The sequence below is a fragment of the Parasteatoda tepidariorum genome, chromosome X2 (genome assembly GCF_043381705.1).
Source record: "Parasteatoda tepidariorum isolate YZ-2023 chromosome X2, CAS_Ptep_4.0, whole genome shotgun sequence".
Lineage (NCBI taxonomy): Eukaryota > Metazoa > Arthropoda > Arachnida > Araneae > Theridiidae > Parasteatoda > Parasteatoda tepidariorum.
The window spans coordinates 10,556,984-10,584,599 of NC_092215.1; the positions used below are offsets into that span (position 1 = coordinate 10,556,984).

At 28.2% G+C, this 27,616-nt stretch overlaps 1 protein-coding gene across 1 annotated transcript in view; it reads right to left on the reverse strand.

The window, feature by feature from the left end:
- Positions 1-7,148: 7,148 nt before the first annotated feature.
- The window catches only part of LOC107447490 (Synapse-associated protein 47kD), a 39,814-nt gene continuing 19,346 nt past the window's right edge, over positions 7,149-27,616 (reverse strand). The window contains exons 7-8 of the mRNA XM_016062785.4: positions 14,403-14,570; positions 7,149-11,021 (exon numbers count right to left, since the gene is read on the reverse strand). Of these exons, the coding sequence (XP_015918271.1) occupies positions 10,888-11,021; positions 14,403-14,570 (302 nt within the window). The 3' untranslated portion in view covers positions 7,149-10,887. The remainder of the gene's footprint in view (positions 11,022-14,402; positions 14,571-27,616) is intronic.

Sequence of the window (27,616 nt, forward strand, 5' to 3'; positions counted from 1 at the left end):
TTTCTTGAATGTAAAACCAATACATATATAGTTATTTAATTTTTTCACACAAAATTATATTCGTTGAAACACACTGAAAATCATCCATGAAAAAAAGCAGATGCAACGCTCAAAAATCGTAAAATTCCGCCTTTATAAAAGAGTTAGTTTTAAATAAATATAATTTCAAAACATTTATGAGTTATGTCTTCATAAGTATACTTGAAAAAATAAAAATTCAGCGAAGTAACAAAAAGGAGTAACGTATAAACTTTAAAGCTAAATTAACTCAAATTCACTAAAATTTCATTTACCCGCTTCGTCTATTCAGCTCTTTAATTAATCGAAAGTGATTAGTTTTTTTTTAAATAATTAACATAAAATTTTTAATTTGATGTTGAGTGAAAGAAATTTTTAATACTTCATATATTTTTAAAGCAAGTATCTGATAAATAATAGTAGTATTATAAATGGTGTTAAATCTATTAAATAAATTAACAAGTCTTTTGGGAATTTAATATTAAAAATATAAATATTAACGTTTTTTATTAAAAATATATGACTCAAGACTAAATAATTCAATTTATCTAAAAAAAAACTGCTCGTTGAGAAACTAATATTTTTATCCTATCATAATGCATACATGTAATAATTACATGTTATCATAATACATGTAATTATTAAAATTTAGATTAATTTTAGAATTGCTTACGAGTCCCAATTATTTCGTTAAATAGTATGAAGGGGGGATAGTTTCTTTATGTAAACTTTATAAAATTTTTATATATTATCTTTTTTTTAAAAAAAATATCGAATTTGATTTGAATAAGTTTTTAATTACATTAATTCTATCTTCACAGCTCGAATTGAATTGATTGTTAAAATTCATAAGATTTCTAACGAAATGCTTTTTTTTTATGAGTTAAAGTTAAAATCGTTTTAAGTTATGATGATGTGTTAAAGTTAAAATCTACCAAACACGGAACACTTCCGAACAATAATTTTTCAAATTTGCAATCATTTAGATCTAAGAGAAACACTAATTCGTCATTCAAACATCTTAAATTTGCAAATTACTGATAAAGTTTTTAGTCTAAATTTTAAAAAAAATTCTACTTTTTTTGAATTTCCGATCATCAAACAGATTGTTTAGAAACTATTATAAAAAATATCAAATAGAGTGTCAGCAAAAAAAAAAAAGTATATAAAAAGAGCACCAATGTCCCGTCTGCGTCAAGGTGTTAAGGGCAATGTAAAAATAGAGCATAATTCCCACAAAAAATTGCATTTGCTGATTGATAATAAAATGGGATTATAAAACAAAACAATTAACAAAAGTAATAAAACAGGGTGCGTAGCCAGATTTTTCAACAAGAAATTAGCACATTTGAAGTACTTTTTAAGCACTCAAAAAATATTTTAAATAACGTTCCAAAAAAAAAATTTCATAATTAGGATCTGTGCAGTAATAAAAATTCTTTTTTTCTTTCCATCGTTCATTAAGTTGCTAATTTATGAACATATAGTATAAGTTCTTAATTTATGAACATAAAATCAATAAAATTCAAAAACATTTTCACAAACTTCACATAATCATTATAAAATAACTAGTTTCTGATAAATATTGCAGAGAAAATTATGAAAATCATGCATTTTTGTAATTTAGAACGAAAATCGACACGGCAAAGGAAAAAATCTCTTTTTAAAAGATAGAAAATTAAGCACTTTTTACAAAACCCGAATGAAAAAAGCACACTTAAGGGTTTTTAAAAAATGTAAATCAAAAATAAGCTCCTTTAAGCACTTTTTAAAAACGCTACACACCCTGTGAAATATTATGTTCCAGTTATTCTTCTCCCTTCCTTGCAATAAAAAAAAAAACAATAATAAAATAAATTGTAAAATTTCTGAAAAAGATTTTCCATATTTTGGGAAACTTTTTTTATTTTTTATTCTTCCTTAAAAATGGGGGTTTATATCGTTTTTGCACAGTTAAGATTTATTTCTACCTACTTCATTACATTTCCTCCTCAATGCCTTTTTATTTATTTATTTATTTTAACATTTTACTTTCTTTCCTCGTCTTGCGATAATCAGGATCAGCTGTTCTTAGTAACCGCGACAATAGATACTTCTCTCTCTGTTGCTAAGAGGTTTGCTTCTCCGTCTATTTATAGTTTCCAAAACGAAATTCGTTTTCTTTCTCTCATTAAAAACGGAGAAACGTGAATAGGTTAAATAATAAAATTATATTCTAAAACTGAATTCAAACCGACGATTCTAAAAGGTTTAATTACCTTTGGGATCCGATAACTTAATAAAATACGGAGGGAAAAAAAAAAAATCAGGAAGTCTATTCTTTCCTCAGACGGATCTTAATCAATAAAATCTACTTCCTCTGAACATGATTCCTCTACTTCTGTTCATCTTAAATGCAACAATGATACAAATTTGAAAAGAAAGAGACTATTAGTGAATACAACAATAAAGGGGAGGGGGAGAGAAAGCGTATTTCAATAACCCGCAGTGCACAATACTTAATCACGTGAAACCCCCATCCCTGTCGTAGGGAGGGGGATAGACGGGCCGCAGACGGCCCACCCAATCAATGAAGGGCATTGCCTTCTTCCTTGAGAAGAGAACGAGCTTTTTTCAGCAGTTGCTAAGGCCTCCTTTTTTTCTCCATCTTCTTCATCTACTGAACAAGGAAAGAAGAGGTTTCGCGCTTTTGTTTTCAACATGTTTTAACTTATTCAAGGTTAAGATTTTTTATTTGCTCATTTTAATTTCTAACGAGGAAGTTACCCATGGTTTATACACACAAATATTACCTTCGATAAAATAAAAAGATTTGTAGAGAAATGTTATGTTTAGATTGGTAATAAAACTGTTTGTTTTGGAAACAAGTTTTGTATTTCAATTTAAACATTTTACAAATCGTCATTCACTTTCAAACTAAATAAAAATTTTCGCAACTCAAATTTTTAAGTTTCAGCTAATTTGCAAATTTTAATTTGATTTCAAAATTTGTAAGCTTTAATATGAATTCATTCGGCACCACTTTTAATGAAAATTGAATATTCTAATTTTCTAGAAGAGTTTCGTTCTCCTCTTATGTTAGAATAATTTTTCCTTTTCCAATTCATTAATATATTGTCCTAGCAATAAATAAATAAAATACAAATTTTAGAGAAAATATATACATATAAAACTTTTTCAAACTAAATAAAATCTTTTGCAATTCAAATTGAAATCTTCAAAGCTTCAATTGATTTTAAAAATTTTATTTGTTGAAGGTTTTATTTAGAATCAATCAAAATTTGTAAGTTAAAAAAAATGGCAGCACTTTTAATGATAATGGAATACCTTATTTTGTAAGGACAGAAAAATTTCTCTTTTTCTTATCATTTTTCAATATTTCTCAAATATTGTTGATGGCGAAAACTATTACTATTATTCTATGGTTGCAACTGACGCACTACAAGTAATGAAACGACTGCAGCTGCTACTTTTTTTCGGAAGTATGATACTTTTTTTAAAAAAAATTAATATTGTAGTAAGTAATGGAATACAAAAACCGTAAAAATAGTTTGCAACGATTCTTGGCAACAATTTTTAAGGCTAGTTTAGTAAAGAAATAAGGTTAGAATGCTAAGTTTTTTTTTTGCTAATGTGATTAGTGCAAATCTTACTAGAATCCAATACTAGAACATATTTTGCTCCTTAACTCTCAGTGTATATCATTTTTTAAAGGAAATTAAAGAGTTTTACATATTTAAAAAATATATACATATTTTACAATTTTTAAGCATTTTGTGAATTAAATATTTCCTGTCAATAAGACATATGTTAGATTCATTAGTTGGAATAATCTATTCGAAGTGCAAAATGTTTAAATAATTATTTCAACAGGGAGAATAGTAACAATATAATCTTAAATATATTTCCTACATCATTTTCCTCTTTCAATTTCATTTAAATGTTGTCTATAAAGAATATGATTATTATTAGCATTGAAAAATTTATTACATTTCATCCCAAACCTTAAAAACATCAGATTACCAAGTTCATTGCGCACACACTCTCTCTCTCTCTCTATATATATATATATATATATACACACTCTCTCTCTCTCTATATATATATAGGTAATACAATATTTTTTTCATTTTATAACCCCTTTGGATACCAATATTTTGAAAATGAAATAACTACCCGAATTGAATCTCATTAATGCATACATATGTGTTTGCTAAACACTGCTCTTACCATATAATTTTAGAATCTTTAGAGTATATTAACAGTATCAGTAACATATTCATAGTAAAAACAAGATCAGAAATGAATATTTAATTAGAAATCAATAAACAATATACATATAAGCCTTGAATGCAAGTCAAATTATAACTGGTTTTGAAATTTTAAACCTAACTATAAGTGTTTAAACCTTATAATTTCATTGAATAAATAAACGATTTTTTTTCTTAAATTTTATTGTACAAACAACTGTTTTTTTCCCAACTTTAATCTTTTTGTTTTTACCCCTTTTGTATTTAACATAAAAAAATGACATATAAAGGGACTTAAAGAACTTTGTAGTCATTATTGTATATATAATACTAGATGAACGAAATACAAAATCACATTGATATATGAGTATGGAAGTACTCATTTTAATCCGTTAACTGTAAAGCAACTTCGGCAATTTGTAGATAAAATTCCTTGCCATGTAATTCAGTTTCAGAACTGAAATAATGTGCAAAAAAATAACCAGGTTTTACTTCCGTATTTAGTTTAGGATAAATGGTCAAAGAATCAATTCCAGAGAAGAAAAATTTAAAAAAAAAATAATTAAATAAAATAAAGCAAGTTTTTAATATCATCCTTTTTCTTTAAATCATAGATGGTTATAATGATAAACTGCAAGGGTGCTTGAACTGAAAACTTCCTAGTTAATATATGTTCGTTCATGTTGCAGTATTTCAAGAAATTATGCTTGTCACGTTGAACTAACCCTTAAAAAAGAAAATGTCAATTTTATAAATATATGTTACAAAAAATTGCAACAAATAATTTATAAAAATGAGATTAAATCAATAGAAGAAAGTCTTAACAAAACATATTGGAGACATTACTGAGCAAAGAACACTGCTATTTTAATCATTCCATTACTTAACCTAACTATCCATCTATAACTATTTTCATCATCCATTACTAAACGTAAAAGGATTGTTACCAGAAGATTCTGCAGGTAGTGGTAATAACACTTTGTAGAAAAATACAGTTGATTTTATCACTACCAGTAGGAAATTTATCCAAATACAATATTTAAGGCAATGATGTTCATCTTCATTTCCCAATGGTTTTGATCTCAACTTGGAATATAAGGGAACTCCTGCATTGAGTTTTGGAATAAACTCTTATTCCTGGATAACCGTAGAGTAAAATTAATTTAGATTAAGCGGAGGTAAAAAAAACATGAATTCTCACAGGGTACAAGTAATAGCAATGGAATTCTAACCCATGATCTGCCAAGAGCTAGAAACATATTACTTCATTTCCATGCAGACTAGGGGTAGTTGGAAAAAAAAAAACAAGTCAACACAAGACAATTGGGTAGGCAATTTAAGAAGGAGCTTTATCTCTTGGGTCCCTTGATTTGGTTTTCAAAGAATACAAACAGAATAAATCAGAATACTGATAATGCTTACCGCAGAAAAAAAAACTTTCATATACTTTTGTTAGAACAACATTGCCCAACTTAGTGTTATTTAATAGCATTATTACTTTAGTTAATATGAACATCAATAATTAATAAATTTTAGTTTTTTGTGGGGTAAAAAATACTGAAGAACAAATTCACCTTATTACTAAATGAACATGTATGGTAAACTTTCAACATAATAACAAATATGGTATGAACAAACACACCGCAAAAAAGGGGCATGTACTAGCATTTTTTTTTAACTCAGAACTAAAAAGAAAATTCGTTCTTGCAAGATACACTATGCAAACTGCAAACATAATATTTGATCATAACATTTAATTTTACAATACAACTTTTGCACTAAAATAAAAATATTATTTTAAATTATTTATATTAAAGTAAAATTTAGTAACATTTTAAAACAAAATATTTTTAATAGATTTTTAGGAGATACAATCACACATGATTGACCCCCATAGATGTACTTATAAAAAATATTGCGGTCTAAGGTAGAGATTTTGGATATTAAAAGAACTGAGATGTTAAGAACTATTTTTAGTTATAGTTAAGTTTCAAGATAGAAAAAACCTGCAACATACTTACTTTTTTAAGTCTATATGAAAGATATACACAACTTAAAGGTCAAAAATCAAAGTTTAAATATTATAATTATGCTTTAGAATATGAATCATGAAAACATACTGATTTAGTAACTTCATGTTTGTTTTTTTCTCATCAGGAAATGGTAAAACTCTTATTTTTACTTTTTTCTCTCGCTTAAATTAAGTGTGCCATAATCACAGTCCTTGATATTTTAAGAATATTGAATGATTTTCAAAAACTGAAGAAAGAAAACATAAATTAGGGGTCGCAATTAAATAAGGTGTAAACATTTTTTTTCAACCAAAACCAGACAAATCATCAATATGGGAAATAAAACTGAAAAACAAGTGAAAATGAACCTCTGTTGCTTTCATCTAAACAATAGAGCTACTTTTCATACTTCTATTTTTACCTTCAATACTGATTTTGACAATAGCATAGCTGTTAACTTTTATGACTTTGGCTAAAAAAAATTTTATAGCTATAACTATAAAACAGAGTATAAAAGCATTTATTAGCAATTTTTTAACTTTTGTCAGACATTTATACTATAAGGCATAATTTTTAAAGATCTTTCATGTTTTTTAATTCCTTTTGTTATGTCAGATAAATTAATTTCAAACCAAATTTCTTAAACCTAGAGTAATATATTTAAACATAAATTTGTCCCCTTACTAGAAAATATTATTTGTAAAAACTGCCAAATTTGCAAGTTTGATTATGAACTTGCAACCCCATATACATTTTTTAACCTCTTTTCTGACAAAAATTCTATAAATATATTTTAAGGATAATGACAATGGAACACATTGTATGAAGAAGCACAGATGAACAGTAAATAAAATAAAATACAACCTAATTTGCATCAAAACAATTTTTATATTCATATAGAACAATATTACATTACATGATATAAATAATTCACAGCTGACTAATCTGTAACGAGATTTTCCCCAGTGCGACAGTTTCACACGTTGTTTGGCATTTCTAAGGAAATGAACCAATAAAAAAATAGTTTCTTTTGCATAGTTTTCTGCATAGTTTTTTGCATAGTTTGCACAAATTCAAAATCTTAATGAATGGCATTACTCCATTGTGACATACTTTAGATTATTTTTCAACACAATCTATTCTATTCTAAGGACAAGAGTAAATTTTCTCATTACAAGTTGCATTTATTATTGAAAACTAAAAAACAAAGTATACATTTATGAACAAAAACTAAAAAGTTATATAAATCTCATTCAAATAAAACATGAAACTAGCAAGTAAAATCTATTCAATAATCTGTACCTAGATAATTAAAATAATTTCTATCATGCATTAGAGTATGTAACAATATATTTTTTTTAAAAGCAAGTTTTATATTAAACTGTGTTTGTGCACTGCAATAATACCTAAAATGTCTGAACACATAAAAAATGAGGGGAAAAATAACTAATTTTAAAATACAAATTGAAACTAAAATAGGATAAAAATGAACATTGCTAAAACTCTAACAGAGTTCAAATACTAAGAAATGTACATGGACTTTTTCCTCCCAATTAATATATTCTGACACACTATATTCAAATTAAACTTTTCTGAAGACTAACAAAAAATAATAATAACCTGAGTGAGAACTTACAGATTTTACACTAATTTAAACTTAAAACATACATTAAGACAAAAACAAATTAGTGTAAAATGCCATTTGTAAATAGACCAAAACGTTTCTTTGTATCAATATTTTGATATATTAGCTAATAACTAAACTATTCAAATGCTTTTACTTTGGAATCAGAATAAAAGATGTTTGCTTTCGGGATATTCAATGCCTAAGCAATTACTGGGTGAAAATTTTTCAAGATTTCGAAAGGTACATAATACCAAATTTTTAATTAAGATACAATTTTGATTTCTTTCAGGTTTTTATGCATAAAGTAAACTGTGTACACTTATTTCACACTGCATAAAGTTATTTTAAACACTATAGTAACATAAAATACGATTATTAGAACAATTAAACTCTAATACAGCTACTAACATAACTATTCTATAAGGTTATTGGATACTTTCTTTGAATATTATATTATTGTGCTACAGTCAAAATAAACTTTACATAAAAAGTAAAATTTAACATTTTCTATTAGATCCTTGATTTTACCTTATCTGATATCTAAGTGCATATACTCAAAAATGCTTTACTCTTACTTGCTGGTTTTAAAAATATTAAATGCTATACTGACAGAAAAATAAATACGAATTAGAAAAACATCATTAAGACTCTAAAAGATTGCACAGTACATAAGTCAAATTAAAAAACTACAAGTCTAAAAAAACAGTAATATAACTTCACAAAGCACTATTAATAGCTTCCAAGTCAAATGTATGGGAGGAAAAAATTGTAACTCTTTAATAGTAGAGTTTTTTTATAAGTATTAAAATGAATTTTTTTAGACAATAATAGTAACGTTTGTTAAAATCCAAGTTCTATTTTCTATTTAAATTCAATCTTATCATCACAAGATATTGACTTGTTGAATTGATGGCACACAAAATAAGATAAACTAATTAAGCATCCATCTATAAAGGCATAAAACTCTATGGTATATCAAAGTAAAAAAAAAAGCTGCAAAAATTAATTAAATACAATATTTATAAGAGCTAAAAAATAAATAGTACACACAAAATATTAATTTCTGCTATCAGATAAGGAATGTTAGTTTATATATTAGAGGAGCGACTGATCATGGAGTAAGATCAGAGAACTACAAATGTGATACATAATATACAATGTTTACTGCACTAAAGATATTAGCTACTCATAAATCATATTATTAATATTTTAAACATAACACTAAATCTTAACAAACGTTTTTTAAAATAGAAAACATATATAGAGTGGAACCCGGTTTTTTAGGTTATTCATTTCTTACGTTATCCTGCTTCTAAAGTCATTTTCTGCTGGTTCATGAAAATTGCTTCAACCGATAAGGTTAAAATATCCTATATCTTACATTAACCCTTTTATGAAAATCCTAATGTGGTTTTCCTTGCGACAGATCAAATCATTTTTTTTTCCCAAAATGCTCAAAGTTTTTTTCAAATTCAAACCTGTTAGTCCATTTTTCATTGAGGCATGTATCTTCCTTTGTGGAAACCAGAGAGGTGAAAGAAGCAAAATTCAAAAATATAATTAAGAAATGCAACTGCAAAAAATCAATTTGTTTCTTCATCAATGCACTGCTCATTTGGATCTTAAATAAAAAATGTGGAAGTTTAGAGATCATCCAATTGTTCAAAGATCATTACAAGAAACAATTGGTTAGGAAATCTCTTCTTTTTTTCTTTATTCTGGAGATTTGCAGAATGCTTTTAAAACAAAGATAAATGTTCTGGAAGCTCGGAATTTAAAGTGCTCAGTTTGGGAAAAGTTAATAAAAAATCCATAACAAACGGATTTAATAAAGCAGACTTTTCAATATTCAATGAGGACATTAGTCCTTCAAATAAAAGAAAATGGTGTGGCTGAAGGTGAAAATTTTCTGTAAGTTGATGACGCATATATCAACCTCGACAATCTCATCACTTCAGAAATTCCTTAGATAACTGATTTAATGCTTGGTTTGGATGGTAGTGATGATGAAAATGAAAAAAAAACAGAGCACATACCCATAACTAATCAAGCATATAAACTCAGAAACAATTTTTATTTGCAAATGTAAACTAAGAAGCGAATTTGCAAAAATTATTAGTATTGAATAGGCAATCATAGATATTCTATCTAAACACAAAAAACAAATAATGATTACATACTTTTTTCTAGCAGTTCACCTGGCAAGTGTCAATTTTTGAAAAATATGCTTGGAATTTTTTAATTCTGATTTTATGTTTTCCCGCTTTGCGCGTTTTTTTATCGCTGATCTGATGAAAAAAAGTAAAATCAGGGTTTTACTGGATATAGATAATTATAAAAAAGATTTTTGTGCAATACCTTGAAAGTAGCAATCCTATTATATATGGCTAATACAAATGCTTAAAAATCACAGGAAAACTTTCATCACAAATACCCAAAAAATATTCTCAAAGTATTTAATTAGAAAAAGAAAGAAGTATCGCAAAATACTTTCTTAAAGTAATGATTAAGATGAATGTTTTGACTCTATAAAAACCAATTTTTCTAGAAAATATTCTTTTACTTAAGAAAACGTACTGATGTAAGACTAAAACTTTAAAGAAGGGGATAATATACTATCAGGGTCTTACAGAAGCAATATTATTTAATTTAGGATAAATAGTATTATCTATACTTTAATTCAAGATGAAAAATTAACATGATTTACCCTTATATCTTTTTAAAGTAAATAAAAAATATGTATGGTTATATTCCTTCTTAATAAAAAAATTGTATGCACACTTAATAAACATTTCAAAATATATACAAACTTCCTTATTTGTACAAAACATTTACAAGCATATACTATTAACGATATCAATATATTTCATGAATATTTGGGAACATTTGATACATTTGGTATGAAAATAATTAACATATCAACACAACAATTGTGAGAATAAAGGTTTCAATAGAATTTTATACATAGCTAGTAAATGTTTTAAACCGCATCTTTAACTTTGCCTTCCAGCATCTGTTCAATTTCATTTTCCCAATCTGGATCATCTTCATTACCTTCAGCAACTACTTCATATTCTTGTAATTCTTGTTGCATTTCCTTTTCCCAATCATCATCTATAAAACATGATTCACACCTTTAGAATGAGCTTTTTATTTATTTAAACAACATGTTATTTAAACTTCATGCTATTTCAAAACATTTATATACATTTGAAAAGTTTAAAATGATGGCAAGATTAAACAGTTTACAATATATAGTATGTTCAACAATTATACCTAATTTTTACAATCCTTGCCTAAAATAAAGCAAATGAGACAAAAGACTTCAAATTGAGATAAATTATAATAGAAATTTACTACAATAGCACAGATGTATTTAAAAACATTAAAACTAGTGTCATTGTGGGATGAAAGTGACAGGCATTTCTCAGAACTGTTTTTCTGTTTCATCCAAGAATCAAGCTGGTTTTAGTGTTTTTCAGTCTCAGTGCAATTGATCTCAATATAGATTTGTCAGACTCTAATGATGTTTTTGTTTTTATTAAAATATTAGTTTCATTCCTCGCATTTATGGTTTTTGTTTTATTTTTGTGTCAGTTCCCAAATATTAAGAGTGATGTTTAACGAACACTTTATATTGTCGAAGTTTTACAGTAATATCTCAACATTTTAATACATAAGCTTAATATACAAGATAAAGCAAAAGCCTGAAAACTTATAAATAGACTGAGATATGTGCTTCTAATTCAAAAACTGAAATATACTAGTTAAAAAAATGATTCAATAAAGCCAAAACTAACTACCGTATTTTTCGGCGGAAGAGTCGCGGCGCTATCGAAAAAAAGTTGTTTTTTTCCTACATGCGGCGCTTCCGACGAAATACTTTTTAGTAGCAAAAAAATTTGTCAATGAAAGTTTTATTAATTTTCTGAGATAAAGACTATTTAAAAAAATTAATAACGAAGTCGACGAAATATTCGCCCATATCGCGATCTGCAGCAGAACATCGCCAATTCTTAGCAAACTTTTTGGCAGCAGCCTGTAAGAAAATAAATAAACGAAATAATAATTTTAAAAAAACATCGCATAAGGAGAAAATTTAAAAGGTATGCATCTTGTATCCACCCCCAGCTTAAGGAAAAATCGCAAGCTAGAAATCTATTTAGCGCCTTGGCAATTGTAATTTGAGCGAACAGAAAAGGAAGTATAGGACCCTAAATCCGACACTCACGGGACTGACGAAATGCCGAACTTCGGATCTCTTTCGGAAATTCCAATATGGCCCCCAAATATTACTATAATTCAATTCCACTGTTAATTTCAGAAAAACCAATAAATTTAGTCAAGTTTCGATCGTAGATTATGATGGGGTGAATTTAAAACTGGCCCATCTTAAGAGAAATTTTACTAATCAAAATAATAATCTATATAATATAATCAAGAAGAAATAATCAGAATCCTATGAAGAAGAAATAATCGTTTCTTCTTTGGAGCGAGATCATAGTTCTCGTTTTTTCTTTTAGATAACATTTTGTTTTAACAAAAGACGCTTACCTCGCAAGAAAAAAAAAAAGCTAACAGGGAACTACAAAAAAAAAATTTTTTTAACAATTAATGCTAAGAAACTAACAATGAATAACAACGAAAAACAAGCTAAAAACTAATAACGATTAAAAAAAAAACAAGCAAGCAACAATTAACAAGAAAAAATAAAAATCGGCAAAATAAAAAAAAAATTTTATGACTCGAATAAAAAACCGCAAAAGGCATAGAATTCATTTTATTGTCCACATGGTAGTTTCAATGTCAACTGGGTGTGGCCAATTTATGGTCAAACAGAGGAGGGAAATTTAGGGGCTAATCAGTAAAGCACAAGCACAGCTGTCAAGATTGATTGATCAGTTTTTTCCAACTTCCATTTCTTTATTTTGTTCATTGGAAATGCAGGTGTTTTTACTTCTCACTTTATTTTAAACTGCTTTAGAAACAAAAGTTTCCTTTGACACAGATTTATTATTTTTTTTTCAAGCTTCTTTTTTATTTTTAAAAGATAAAATAAAGTAAGTTACTTCAACAGAATAAAATTTCAAATAAAAAGAATATAGCTGATTTTTTTTTGTCTTATCTATATAAATTATTTTATAGTTGTCTAGATCTTCTTATCATACCTTTTAAATAAGTCGTACATTTAAAAATTCAATTTTACAAGAACTATTTGAGCTATTTTGTTCAAATTGTATATTTTGCCACATAAAATTATTTTTCAAGGAAATTATTTTAGGATCAACAAATTTTATAATTGTATGCCAAAATTTTTCAATTCGGTTAAAAAATTCTACAGATTCTTCACAAAAAGTAAAATTAACATTAAGGGATCCAAACTTTAGACCACTCTCCTGACCAAACTATTGGGAGGATATTCTCCAGATTAGGGTTACAGCCTATATTCAGAAGGTCAGAAATCCAAATTCATTGATAAAAGTTATTGTGAGGAACTACGTTTTAGTGTCTGATTTTGCAATTTAAAATATTATCTGTACAAATTAATTAGCATATTTGAGATCAAAAAGAGTTAAAAAATTAATAAAAAAGTATTTTTTCTTTATGTATTCCCTTTTTTATATACACATATGTATTCAGGCAAAGTCCTTTTAATCATTCCATTATTTTAAATATTTTTTTTTCAATTGAAAAAACATTTTACCTTAAATTTCTCATGCTCTCCTTAAAACTTGTATTGATTCCAATTGAAAAAAAATAATGAGTGTTCATTTTATAAAGTAAAGTTATACAAATTATATATATTTATATATTGTATACTGCTTAACATTAAATAATGCTAAGTATTACATTTTCTTACATTACCTACAAGAAAAGGGAAACTCTCTTTTTCACATGCATTAATACAACAAAAAAAATGGTAAGCTTTTATAAGCGTGTGGAGTTGTAAAGTAAGGTATAAGCCCCTGAGGCAAAATTCTTTTGAGCTATCTGTGACAAAATTCTTTCGAGCTATAAATTTTTATTTAATAATAATGTAGGCATTTTGAAATTGTGTAAAAAATTACATATATGGGGTATACCTTCCTTAGTCTTTATTCTTTTGATGAAATTTAGTTATAGTTTGGCTAAATTATGGATAATATCGATTTTACTCTTCAACGCTGGGAAAATTATACTGTCAGCATAAACCAAGTTTAAAAAAAAGTGCTAAATGACACATTCTAGACAGCTAAATTTTGTTGTAAAATGAAAAATTACACAGCCAGGCAATCAAAGAAACCTGGTTAAACGATGTTATAAGTTTGAACTAAGCACCAAAAAAAACATATAATTCATTATCAGAAATGTTGTTCCAGACATACTTACAAATTGTCTTAAATGATTAAATCAAAAAACACTGTCTTATTTAATGTTTAAATTTTTTGCTCTTGTTGGAACACTTTATTTTTTAATGTAGAATCATTCACACAGGAAATCAAAAAAGTGAGATACCCTTGCTAGATTTGTCTGTAACACCCAGCATCTTCATTCCTTGTTTGATGTCTTCAGCTGATACTTTGCTAGATTGAAAGGAATCACTAACAAACTCATGGTTTGGACTATCAGTTGCATCAGAATCAGCTCCACCACCAGCATCAGCAGTAGTTTTGTCCATACCAGCTAAAAAAGATAGCATATTTAAAGACAAACCAACCAGCATGTTTCTTTATCAAAATTTAAAGTATCTTATTGTGACATGAACTAACAAAACTCATACCAAAACATTTCTCACCAATGTTATTTATTAACTGTATTAAAATATGTGTGCAATACAAAAAGTACAAATTCAGATGTTTTCCAAAATGTATACTTTTGCAATTGCTTAAACCCCATAAACATAACGGTTAGAGAGAAACAAGGACTGTGAGTAAAAAGCTGTCTGTATCAGTATGTCTGATATTTTACTATAAAAGTGTACACTTAGCAAAGAAACTAAAAAAGGGATCACCCAGAATAACTTTTGATCTAATGATCGGATCTTCAAGTTCAATCACTCAATCTTTATATTTCGAAGGAGTGACCTCATATAGGCTAATTAAAAAGTGCAGACAATATTCTCAGTTACAAAATAAGACACAGAAATTTACTTTCTTTGAATAAACATACCTTTTTTAAAACGGATTCGGATTTCTGACCCCCAAAATATAGCAGATAGCCATAATATGGCAAAAATGGTCCCTATAGTTTTTTCAGGAAAGCGATACAAAGTTGAAACCCTTAATGCTAATTTTACTTTTTGCATATTTCACCATATCTGAAGCATTTTTTAAGCGGATTAGAAAAATTTTGCACACTTCCATGCAAAAAATACATTTTAATAAATATTTTTAATTTTTTATTAATTTATTTAATAATAGTTGGAAAAAAGTTTGAATTGTAAGATATACATTTTAAAGTATCTAATTTTACTTGGCAAAATATAAAATTTGATCGAAATCAGTTAAATAGTTCCTCAGAAATTGAATTTTAAATATATGACTTTTATAAAATTCGATTTCTCAGGAACTGATCAACCGATTTCGCGCAATGTTTGCATTTTGCCCTGAAAAATGAGATACTTTCAAATGATGTAAAAAATTGCAATTATTAAAATGATAATAAAAAATTGCAAAAACAACAATTTAAATTTCTTTCATCTATTATTAAATAAAATAATAAAAAATAATAAATATTTACTAAAATTCAGTTTTTGCTTGGAATTATCTTTGGACAAACAAATTTTATAATTGCCTGCAAAAATATTTTAATTTGCTTAAAAAGTGCTTAAGATAATGGCAAAATATGTAAAAAGCAAAATTAACACTAAGGGGTTCAAACTTTGGAACACTCTCCTCACAAAACTATTGCAAACATATTTCCTAGATTGTGCAGCTACCCCTTATAGTTTGGGAGTCAGAAATCTGAAGTCATTGGAAGAAAGGTATGTTTATTCAGAGAAAGTATGTTTTTGCGTCTGATAGTGAATATCATCTGCACTTATTAATTAGCATATTTGAGGTCACCCTGATAAACTACTAAGATTGAATCCTAGAATGTAAAGATTCGATCATAAGATCAAAAGTTACTTATGATGGTCCGTTGTTTATTTTTGTACACTGTACACCTGTAAAATCAGTACTATTATGATATTTAAATTAAATATGAAGCAGCATTGAAAACCTGGGACAGGGTAATTTATTGCTACTTCTGTTCCTGGAGCAAAATATGTCCCCTTAAAGTTTTAATTTATTAACTTTTAAATAATAAAACTTTGTAGTTCATGGTGGATTTGTCTCACAACAGTTAAGCTACCCACCTGAGAGATCAGTCAATTGACTTATATTTCTAAATTTCTGATCTAAAATGATTTATAATTATTTAATATGTTTTATTCAATACATAAATTATTACTGTTTTTATTTAAAAAAAATTTCAAAACTTTAACTCTTAAAAACAAAAACTCATAGATGCTTTATTATTTTTATTTTTTAACAAAGATGTATAAATTATTATAAAAAATTGTATTTAAATTTTTTTTATTGATTTAACTGAATTTTTTCATTTTGCAATAAATATTTTAAATTTTTATTAAATAAAATTATTAAAATGTAAGCAAAATTACAATATAATTCTTGTTAAGAAATTTATATTTTTGAATTTATGATTTTGAATTGTTTTGTATTGAGTTTGAATTGTATTCCAACTCTTTTCAATTAAATTATCTTCTTTTTTAGTGATAAATAGTTCCTTTCTATTTATCTCGTTTTTCTATCTTTTTTTAAACAAAAACTATACAGCAATTTTGTTTATATTTTCAAAATTAAATTCCGCAAAATATGTTGCAAAATAAAGATGCAAAATAAAAGGAATTCAGCATTAAAAGAATTAAATTACTAAATTAAAATCAATTATCTTCAATAACTCATATATTTTAAGTAAAAATAATAAAACAATAAAAAAAAATTCTTGTTTTTTAATGTTTAAATTCTGCAAAAAAATTTCTTTAAAATAAAAAATTATTTAGATATAGAATAAAAATACTGAATTCGCTCATTCCTAGTGTATAAGTTGAACCCCCTAGTTTTGATTACGAGATAGCAGATTTTTGGTCTACCGCTGAAAAAAACTAAATATATGTCATATGACACATATTCTAAAATTTAAAAAAAAAAAATTATTAAGTCTACAACTTTGTCTCAAGTTGAATATATTTAACTTCAAAAATGCTTTAAAATAACAGGAAAATTCTGTGCTGCCCTTATAGACGTCATATGTGAAACTGTCATATGACACTAGATGCATTTCAAAATGTGGATTGAATCTAAATGCCAGTGTAAAATCTTTTAAAAAACTCAGGAATTTTGAATTCTTTTATTGGGGTTGAAGCCGTTTTTTTTTTTTTTTTTTTTTTTTTTTTTTTTTTTTTTTTTTTGGACAGAGTAGATAAGGATGATGTAGTATCCTCATGATGAGGTAAAGAGAAGAATTTGTTGCTTTAGGGTGCATTTTTAAAGTTTCCATTGCATTATATTTTTTGAAACACTCCACTGAATATAAATTATCTTAATACTGAAAATAAATTACCTTAACTTTTCCTTTTAATTTTCTTCTGAACAAAATTTAAAGTTTTATTTTGAAAAGAAACTTTATATGTAAAGAAAATTTGAAAAGAGAACAAAGCAAAATTAATTGTATCTGACAAATAAAAAATAGTTTTTGAAATAGTTAAATTTAGATTGAATTATTTATATTGATCTTATGGTTTATAACATGTAAGAAACTTTATATGTAAAACAAATTTGAGGGAATAAAGCAAAATTAATTGTATCTAACATATTAAAAATAGTATTTGAAAGAGTTAAATCTATGTAGAATTGTTTATATCTATCTTAAAGCTTATTATGGATCAATATTTCCCAAACAATTAATGTCCAACTTTATTACCAATGTATAAGTCGATCCTCTAAATTTTGTAAAATTTTAAGAGTTTGAAAAGTTGCCTTATACACTGATATATACAGTAGTTATCAATCTTGTTAGATCTGAAATGTAGAAACAAAATTTAAAGCCTCAACTAGGATTTGAACCCCTAATCTCTCAGTTAGAAAACAAATAGCTTAACTATTGTGCCACAAAACCTAAAATGTTTAATTATTCAATAAGAAAATGGACTAAAACTTTAAGAAGGCATATTTTACCCAAGGGGCAGCAGAAGCGACAAATATTTCCCCTTTCCAAGATTCTCAAGCATGCTCTTTAATTTACGCTTAATTTCAATTGGATACAGATTTTATGTATACTTCCATTGTAAGTACTTTGAAGTACCTTTTATTAAATCCGAAGTTCTACAATCCGGAAATTTTTAAAATTCGTCAGAAAAAATTTTCTAAATCTATTTTCAAAAAAAAAAAAAAAAGAAGAATGAAACGATTTAAATAAAAATTTTAATTTAAAAGTGCAAAACCACAACTTTTCTTGAACAAGAAAGCAATGGATGAAGAGGTGGGGTGGGAAGTGACTGAAAGCACTTGGCTGATAAGGAAATTCCAGTCATTCTTATCAGTGCTTTATGGATAAGGCATGCAGGAGGAGGAATTCTTCTACCGCCTTTTTTTTCTTCTATGTAAAGAAAGAAAACTGGTTCAATCTTAACCTTGAAGCTTAGGAGGCAGAGCAAATTCTTTCATATCCCAGCCTTGACAACAAGAAAATATTTAGGATCAGCTGTTACAGTCGAATACAATTCCAGTATGGAAACATCTGTTTTAGTTTTTAATTTGATCATTTTAAATTCAGCTTGAGTTTTAAGCCCATATTAGTTTTAATTGCTAACATCATACTACCTAAACGATCAATTAAGTGGAAAATTATGACAGTTCAAAGAAGAGGAAGCATAATTCACTTACAATTTTAAAAAAAGTAGAACTACCGTGGAAATATGACTCAGGAACTTCAGTGGCTAATCTTTGAATAGAATACGAGCTCGACAAATCCACTGTTTATGATTTAATTAAACAAAATGAAATAGTACTGCAGTTTTTAGCAAAAAGTGATGTACCTTTAGAGATAGACAAAGGAAAAACATTATGCAAATCTAACAGCGAAGATTTGGATAGTATAATGATGGAATGGGTGAAGCAAAGAAAAGTGAGAAAGTGTCTCTGACTGGCGCAATTATTATGGCACAGGCAAGGCTTTACCACAGACTTAAAAATAGAAACCCCTTGTTAATTTTCTTCAGGATAGTAAGATATATTTAAAAAATCTATGTAACGTCTTTTTTATGTATAACCTGGAAATTGTCTTTATTTAAGTTTATGTTTGTTAAATGAACTAACCATCATTATTAAGCTACACGAACATGAACAATATAAAGGAGAGGCTAACTGTGTTGGTGTGGGCTAATGCTTCCAGGTCTGATCACCTCATGCTGATGGTAATCAGCAAAAGTGCTAGATCTCTACCATTGAAAAACATTCAAAGTCTACTTGTTGCATACAAAGCAAACAAACATGCATGAATTAGGCAAGAATTTATGGAAGAGTGGTTTAACGATCATTTTGATCCGAAAGCTCGAGCTCGCTGAAATGCTGTTGGGCTTCCGACTGAAGCAAAAATTACCCTTTATAGATAATTGTACAGCACATCCTCCAGCTGAAATTTTATCTAAATCAGGAGTTCAGGCAATGTACTTACCTCCAAATTGTACTTCGCTTATTCAACCGATTGATAATGGAATATTAAGATACTTAAAATGTAAATATGAAAATGACTTTTTGGAGAAAATGCTACGTTCTACCAATCAGAGCAAGAGCATCACGGAATTTTTAAAGGAGTTTGACATAAAGGATGCCTTTTACTGTGCCGCAAATGCATGGAATAATGTTGCGCCTGAAACTTTGCGACATGGTTGGCAAAATTTCTGCCTTTTACAATCTTCTTTGAAGACGAAAGTGAAAACGCAAACCATTTTGAAGGTTTTAAATTTTCAAAACTTCGAAATTTAAAGCTTAAAATAAATGAACTTCTCGCATATGCAAAAAAGTGCACATTTAAAATCGATGAAGATGACATTAATGAGGTAATGAGTTGCGACAACAAATTACCTACCTGGTGTCAATTACATGACTGATGACAAAATAAAAATGGCCGTTTTAAGGAATGGCCATAAAGAAAATGACAGTGGTACAGAAGAGGAAACTCAAAATGAAAAAAGACCAGTTTCGTTGTATGAAATGCTAAGAAATAAGGACAGTGTTCTTAAAGGTTTGGAGCAAAGAAACATCATGGACGAACACAAGTTAATGTCACTTTATAAAGTGAATAAAAAAATAAGTAATCATAGAATGAAATCTATGAAACAACTTACGATTTTTTATATGTTTAAGAAATAATTTAGTTTACATTTTATTAACTGTGTTGATTTAAATATATTATTATTTTCAGCTACTTTTTGTGTGTGTCATTTTAATGCCTCTTATTTATTATTTAAAGTGTATATTTATGTTAAGTTGATAAAATTGAGACCGGAGATCAACACATGCGTGTTTAGTCGTGAAATCAATCATGCGAATTCAAAACTTTAATATATCATTCAATGAAAGTAAGATATCTAAACTTCCAAAATTTCGGAAATTCGGACCGTCCAAACCACGGAACAGTTTGGATTTTCGAGGTTGCACTATACCATTGAGAACCACTTAATACTTTTTGGAGTAATTGGGGCAGTACAAAATTTAAAAATAGGATTACTCTGAATTCAATTCCGGATGAACTCAATAACAATCTGGGAATTCATTACTCCAAACCAGTACCTTCTTTGAACTTATGCAAGGAAGTGGATAATTGCAAACTGATACACATTTCATTCATCACATATATTCAAAATGATTATATTTAAACAAAACGACATTTTTGTGCTATAGATTAGTCATACCATATTTAAAAATTTTTCATCTTAAAAACTTATTCAAGAATTAACACAAACAACATTATAATCACGGTACTAAGTTCCATATCTGGACTTCCTGTATGGGAAGTACCTATTTTTCGGACACTTTTTAGCAATCAAAGTAAATAAAACTTTTCCTTCTTTGAAAAAAAAATTTTTTTTAATGCTTGCAATCGTAAAAAAAAGGTATTAGTAAAAAAATCTTTTTTTTTTTCATTTCTTTTTGCTGCCTCTCTGATAGTTGAACATATATTCTGCCTCAATCTTCTTCTTCAGTGGCACGACAGCCCAAGTAGGGCGTTGGCCTCACGATTTTTTTTCTCCAGGTCTCTACTTTTGGCCATGGTTTTTCAATTAATCACTCTTAAACTGGTGATATCCTTTTCTAGACAGTCATCCCATCTGAGGTTGGGTCGGCCCCTAGCTCTAGTTCCAAAGACCGGGTGAAGAATATTTTCTGCGTTGGACATTCTTTGCTCATTTTAATAACATGACCAGCCTGTTTAATTCATGGATTTTTTTGTATTTGATGATATCAGATTCCTTTAAGGCACAATAAAGTTCTAGATTTGAACATCTCTGCCATAAGCCATCAACTTTTATTTCTTCAAAAATAACTCTTAGTATCCACCGCTCAAAGACTCCAAGAGCAATGTCATCTTTTTCTGTCATTGTCCCAATTTCTCTGATGAAAATGCGTGTAAAGGTCTGATTATTGCAATTAAAGCAAAACAAGTTCTGGGGAGAAGAGCAAATTATGAAGCTTAATATTTATAGTGTTTGAAAAGAGCACCAGCAGACAAGCTTTGTTTTGTTTCAAATTATAGATGTTTTCCTTAAAAACTACTCAATTCCTTGGTTAAACAGTTAGGTTAACTCTTCCTAAGCCATAATATGACTTGGCTATTAAATAAAAGAAATTAATGCCGGAAGAGCACAAACTTATTTGTCTACTAACCTAGACTCAATTCTGTTACCTGTTTCAGATGATTTTTTTTAATTAAATCATATTAATTTACTTTTGGAATTTGGAGCTAGTTATTTAATTAACTGAAGTACTTATTCTTCACTACATAAAAAGAAAAAAGGAACATATCTTTCTTCATGAAAGTAAAAGTTCAAATTATTCTTCACTCACTTCGATATATATTATATATTGCCGAAGTCCCGGTAATTCCGGAAATAAAATTTTTTACAAAATATTTTTATAAAAATTATGGACCATTTGCAGTTAAAGGAGACAAATTTAAAAAGAACTTTTAAAAAAGAAAATAATAATTTTTTTTAACCTCATTCAAATGATTTTTAAATGCAATTTCGAAGAATTAATTTCAATTCAATTTCCAAATTATTTTTGCCTCATTTGAAGCAATTATAGTCTTTTGATAGTCAAAATTACTTGAAAATAAATAAACTAACTAAGTTTTGTTTAACCCCTAGCCAGTGTCGCCCGAATCCAGTACGGGCAACTATTACATGCAGTATTTGTGATGCCTGAACTGACTCGGAGAGGAGAAAAATTAACGTTTCTATTTTGTGAAGCCCGAGCTGAGTCTGTTTCTACTTTAAAATACTTAATTTACTATTTTCCTAATAGATGGCATTAGTGGTTTTAGTTCTTCACCGATTAAGACTTCAGTCATGGGCAAAGAGTAAGATATGGGCTTGTGTGCAGTACCGTGTTTTGGGATATACCATACTATAAAAGATATGTAAAATTTATGTATTGAAAATCATATTGTTGTGCTTGTATTATATTATACTAGTTATATAATATTTAGCTTAAAAATTTTGTTTAATTTGCTCTAATTGAATAAGATGTGTGTGCAATCCATCACTTTTTTATGTGTATGTAAAAATTATTTATACAGTAGATATTGCCTTTAAAATTTTATTTTTGTAATAAAAAACCATTTTCTAACTTTTATAATAATGTAAAGAATAAAATTAAACAGTCAAAAAAAAATTTCCATTTTTGGTCCATTTTTCTGAACTATATGTCACTGTTAAAGGATTAATATTACACTAAGCTAATTTTTCTATTGTTATTATAATAAGAGCTAGTGATAGAATCAGTGGATTTATAATATTTTAGTAACTTCAATGAAAGTGACAACAATGAACCTGTGTTAAATATCCAATTTTCTTTTAACAAAATATTTGCAATGTTGTATTCAATTCATAGCAATTGCCATTTTAATTCAAGATCAAAATTATTTTTAAGTCTACAATTTAGACAAATTTAAATTCAACTAGGTTTTATAAATTCAATATAAACTTTTAGCCTTAATAAAAGCAATAGGAATTTCACTTAATAATTACTCACATCTTCTATTTAAGATCTAAATTAAAATTCATACATATGTTTTTGTAACTGTCAGTAGCTAATACTGAAATTAATTCTGTCTGACCCTTATCAAATTGCGAGAAACCACTGCAAAGCAACTATAAAAATAAGCCCTGCTAAAATATTTAAAAACTGCAATGTGAAATAATTCAGTATACAAAAAATTTACAACATTGTTAAAAATAACTAAAAATATTATTTCAATTTAAAAAAAAAAAAAAAAATTTACCTTAGCTCTGATGATGCATATGTTGAGGATTTATAATACCAGATGGCGCTGAGCGCAAACAATTTTTTTATTATTTTTTCTTCACTTCTTAAGTTTCAGTTTAGATTCAACCCACTGAACCACAATGAAATAAAATCTTTTTTATTATTACAATTTGTGTAATTATTGTTGAATTCGAGTTATGGTGCATCAACCGGGAAACAGGCCACCTGCATGAAATGTAAGTTAACATTTGTTTTGTTTTGGTCTCCCTTAAGTCGGTAATTTATTTTTGATATTTTATTGTATTAATTGTATTGTATTTATTATAGTAACGTGCGAGCCATTTATAATGGATGATTTTGAAAAATTAAAGTCCAAAAGAGCTGTAATCAGACAGTTGATTACAAAATTAATAAATAAAATTGACAAATTGTTATTAGAAACATTTCCCGATTTTGATACATCGTATGATTCACTAAATCAGTTAAATGAAAAAAACGAAACTTTAAAGGCTCTTGATTTGAAAATTGAAAATTATTTTGATAAGAGCGATGAATTAGATAGTGAAATCATACAAAGTCAAGAGTATCAAGATCGAGTAGTGGCTTATAAAGGCAAAATTGAAAGATATTTACTGAAATGCCCGACTACAAGACAGGAAGTAACGGTTAATAGTGGTAGCAATAATTTACAAGAAAATATAACTTATGGAAATATCTCGCACGTTGCTAACGTTAAATTACCTAAATTGGAGATAAACAAATTTTTTGGTGATGCTTGTGAGTGGCACAGTTTTTGGAATAGCTATAACATAGCTATACATAGTAATGAGAGTCTTAAAAAAATTGATAAATTTAATTATCTTAAGATGTATTTAGGGGGAGTTGCTTTGAGTGCAATTTCTGGATTCTCATTAACTGAAAGTAATTATGATTCTTCTATTAAGTTGCTTACCGAAAGATTTGGTAGGCAAGATTTAATTATTAGTAGTCATATGAATAAACTTTTATCAATTAATTCTGTAAGAAATTCATATGATATTAAAGCTCTACGTAAGTTCTATGACGAATGTGAAATCCACATTCGCAGTTTGCAATCAATGAATGTAACAAAAGGTAGTTATGGTAATTTACTCTGTCCTGTTATTTTACAAAAGCTACCAGAGGATTTAAATTTAGATTATAATAAAAATAGAAAATCAAGTGTAGATTTTGACATTGATGAACTAATTTCATTTATTAGAAAAGAGGTAGAATGTAGAGAAGCCTCACATGTGTTGTCTAATAGTTCTAAAAAACAAAGTGTTCATTTTGAAACACAGCAACGGTCGGAGAGCCATAGTAAACATAATTATAATCGAAAGTTCTCATCTTCCTCAGCATTAGTTTCGGCATCTAACAACATATTTTGTTTGTTTTGTAATTCCAAAAATCACGAATCGAAAGATTGTTCTCTGACCATCGAAGAAAAAAAACAAACGCTGAAAGATCAATTTCGCTGTTTCCGGTGCTTAAAGAAATATCACACATCCAAAAAATGTTGGAATAAATGTATTTGCACATTATGTAAGAAACCGCATAGCGAATTAATTTGTGATAAATCAGCAATAAATAATGAGTCGAAAGAGAAAAACGATACTTTGGCATCCGTTACCGCTTCATGTGTTTCGAAACGAAAACAAAATGAAATGATCTATTTACAGACTTCTTTAGCGTATTTGATTTATGGTAATGTAAAGAAGTTGGTTAGAATTTTATTTGACTCTGGTAGCCATCGCAGTTTTTTGAAACGGGATATTTGTAATGAGTTGAACCTCAGGACCATTAAAACTGAACGGTTGCATGTTTTCGGTTTTGGAGAAAAAATTTCCAAGGGGTGTTCTTATGATTTAGTGAAAGTGAATCTTCAGAACAAAAACGATAAAAAATTAAATGTTTGCATTGAAGCATTTGTAGTAGAAAAAATAACGTGTGGGAAAATAGCCGCACCCCATGAGAAAATTAAACAATTAGCAAGGAAAAATAATATTTTTCTTTCGGATACCGGAGAAATTGCTGATATAGACATTTTGATCGGCGCCGATTTCCTACATGACGTAATCTTTGATACGTCTTTGAGGCTGGGAAAAGGGCTCGTTGCAACCGATAGTTTATTTGGTTTTGTGGTTCAAGGGAGATTCATGAATAATTGCCAATTAAGTAGGATTGTAAACAATACTATAATATCTGATGTTGATTATTCTTTGTTTTGGAACCTTGAAGGATTAGGAATAAATACTATGAACGAAGAAAATGTTGATAATAAAAGTGAATTGTTAAAAGGTTTTAATTCTGATTTGCATTTTGAAAATAATAGGTATAGTGTACGACTTCTCTGGAGACCAAATACAAAACATTTGTTAAATGATAACTTTGAGCTGGCTTCAGAGAGGTTTGACAAATTAAAGAGGAGATTTAAGAATGATAAATCCTTGTTTGAAGAATATAAAAAAGTTATAAAAACTTACGAAAATGAAGGGATAATTGAGAAAGTTAAAAACACTGATCCCCAAAATTATAAACAATGTTATTTACCTCATAGGGCGGTTATAAGAAACGATAAACTAACTAGCAAATTAAGGATTGTATTTGACGGTTCCGCGCATAAGAAAAATGAATTGTCTCTTAACGATTGTTTGTATATTGGGCCAAATTTATACCCAGATATATATGAACTTATGCTAGCGTTTCGGGAAAACAAGATTGCTTTTATAGGGGACGTTCAACAAGCTTTCTTACAAATAGGGATTAATGTAGAAGATCGAGATGTCACAAGATTTCTTTGGTCAGATGACCCCGATAATGATTCGTCTACAGTAATTTATAGATTTTGCCGCGTACTATTTGGTATCAACTGTAGCCCTTTTCTCTTAGCGGCTACTATTAAAGAGCATATTAAAAAGTTTGCAAAATCAAAGCCTCTTGCGTATGAATTACTAAATGAAAGGGTATATGTCGATGACGTCATAGGGGGAAGTGACAGTACAGATACAGCATTTCAAATAAGTTCTGATTGTGTTGAAATATTTCGGGATGCGGGCATGGTATTGAGAAAGTTTCAAACAAATGATAAAAAATTACGTGAATTATGGAAGAATGCAGGTATAGATGTTCAGAATGAAAAGGAATCGTTAGGTCAATCAGGCTTTCCATTTAAAGTTTTGGGAGTTTGTTGGGATCCTGAAAAAGATGTATTTTACTTTGAGTCCAAATATCTGTTAAAATTGATAGACACAGGGCAAATAACAAAACGATTTATTTTGAAAATCATTGGGCGTATTTTTGATCCAGTAGGATTTTTGGGACCCTTTACAATGCTTCTAAAATCTCTAGTTCAAAGCATTTGGAAAAGCGGATTGGAGTGGGATCAAGAGCTACCCTTAGATATGGAAAATCAGTGGCGCGAAATATGTAAACAATTCGGTGAACTTAATGATTTGAAAATACCGCGTTATTATTTTTTCGAAGCAGGTAACAAAGAAATTATAAGTTCACAGTTACATATCTTCTCTGACGCCAGCTTAAAGGGTTATGGTACAGTTGCCTATATCAGATCAGAAACTAGTGATGGGCATATTTCTACATGTTTTGTTTCAGCTAAAAGTAGAATTGCGCCCCTCAAAATGATTACATTACCACGACTTGAGCTACTAGGTGTCCTCCTCTCTGCTAGATTATTTCGAACTATTACTAGAGCCGTAAAAATTCCGTGTGACAGTTTCTTTTGGTGCGATTCCTCTATTGTGTGTTGTTGGATAAAAACTCCTGGCATTCGTTTTAAACAATTTGTGCATAACCGATTGGAAGAAATTAAAGAGATTACTCAACCTAAGGACTGGTTCCACTGCCCCGGAATTGACAATCCTGCCGATCTTATTAGTAGAGGTGCTTCTATGAGTATATTGAAGAATTCTGACATTTGGCGGAAGGGTCCACCTTGGTTGTCCCTTCCGACCGAAATGTGGCCAGAATTGAAACTCTTCAAAGAAAATGATGAACAAATTGAGTATCGTAAAAATGAAATCACCGTTATGAAATGTGTAGATGGTGAAGAACTTGAGTTAATAAATATCGCTAACTTTAGCAACCTGGAAAAAGTTGTTAGAATCATAGCGTGGGTAGTGCGATATTTGAAGTGTT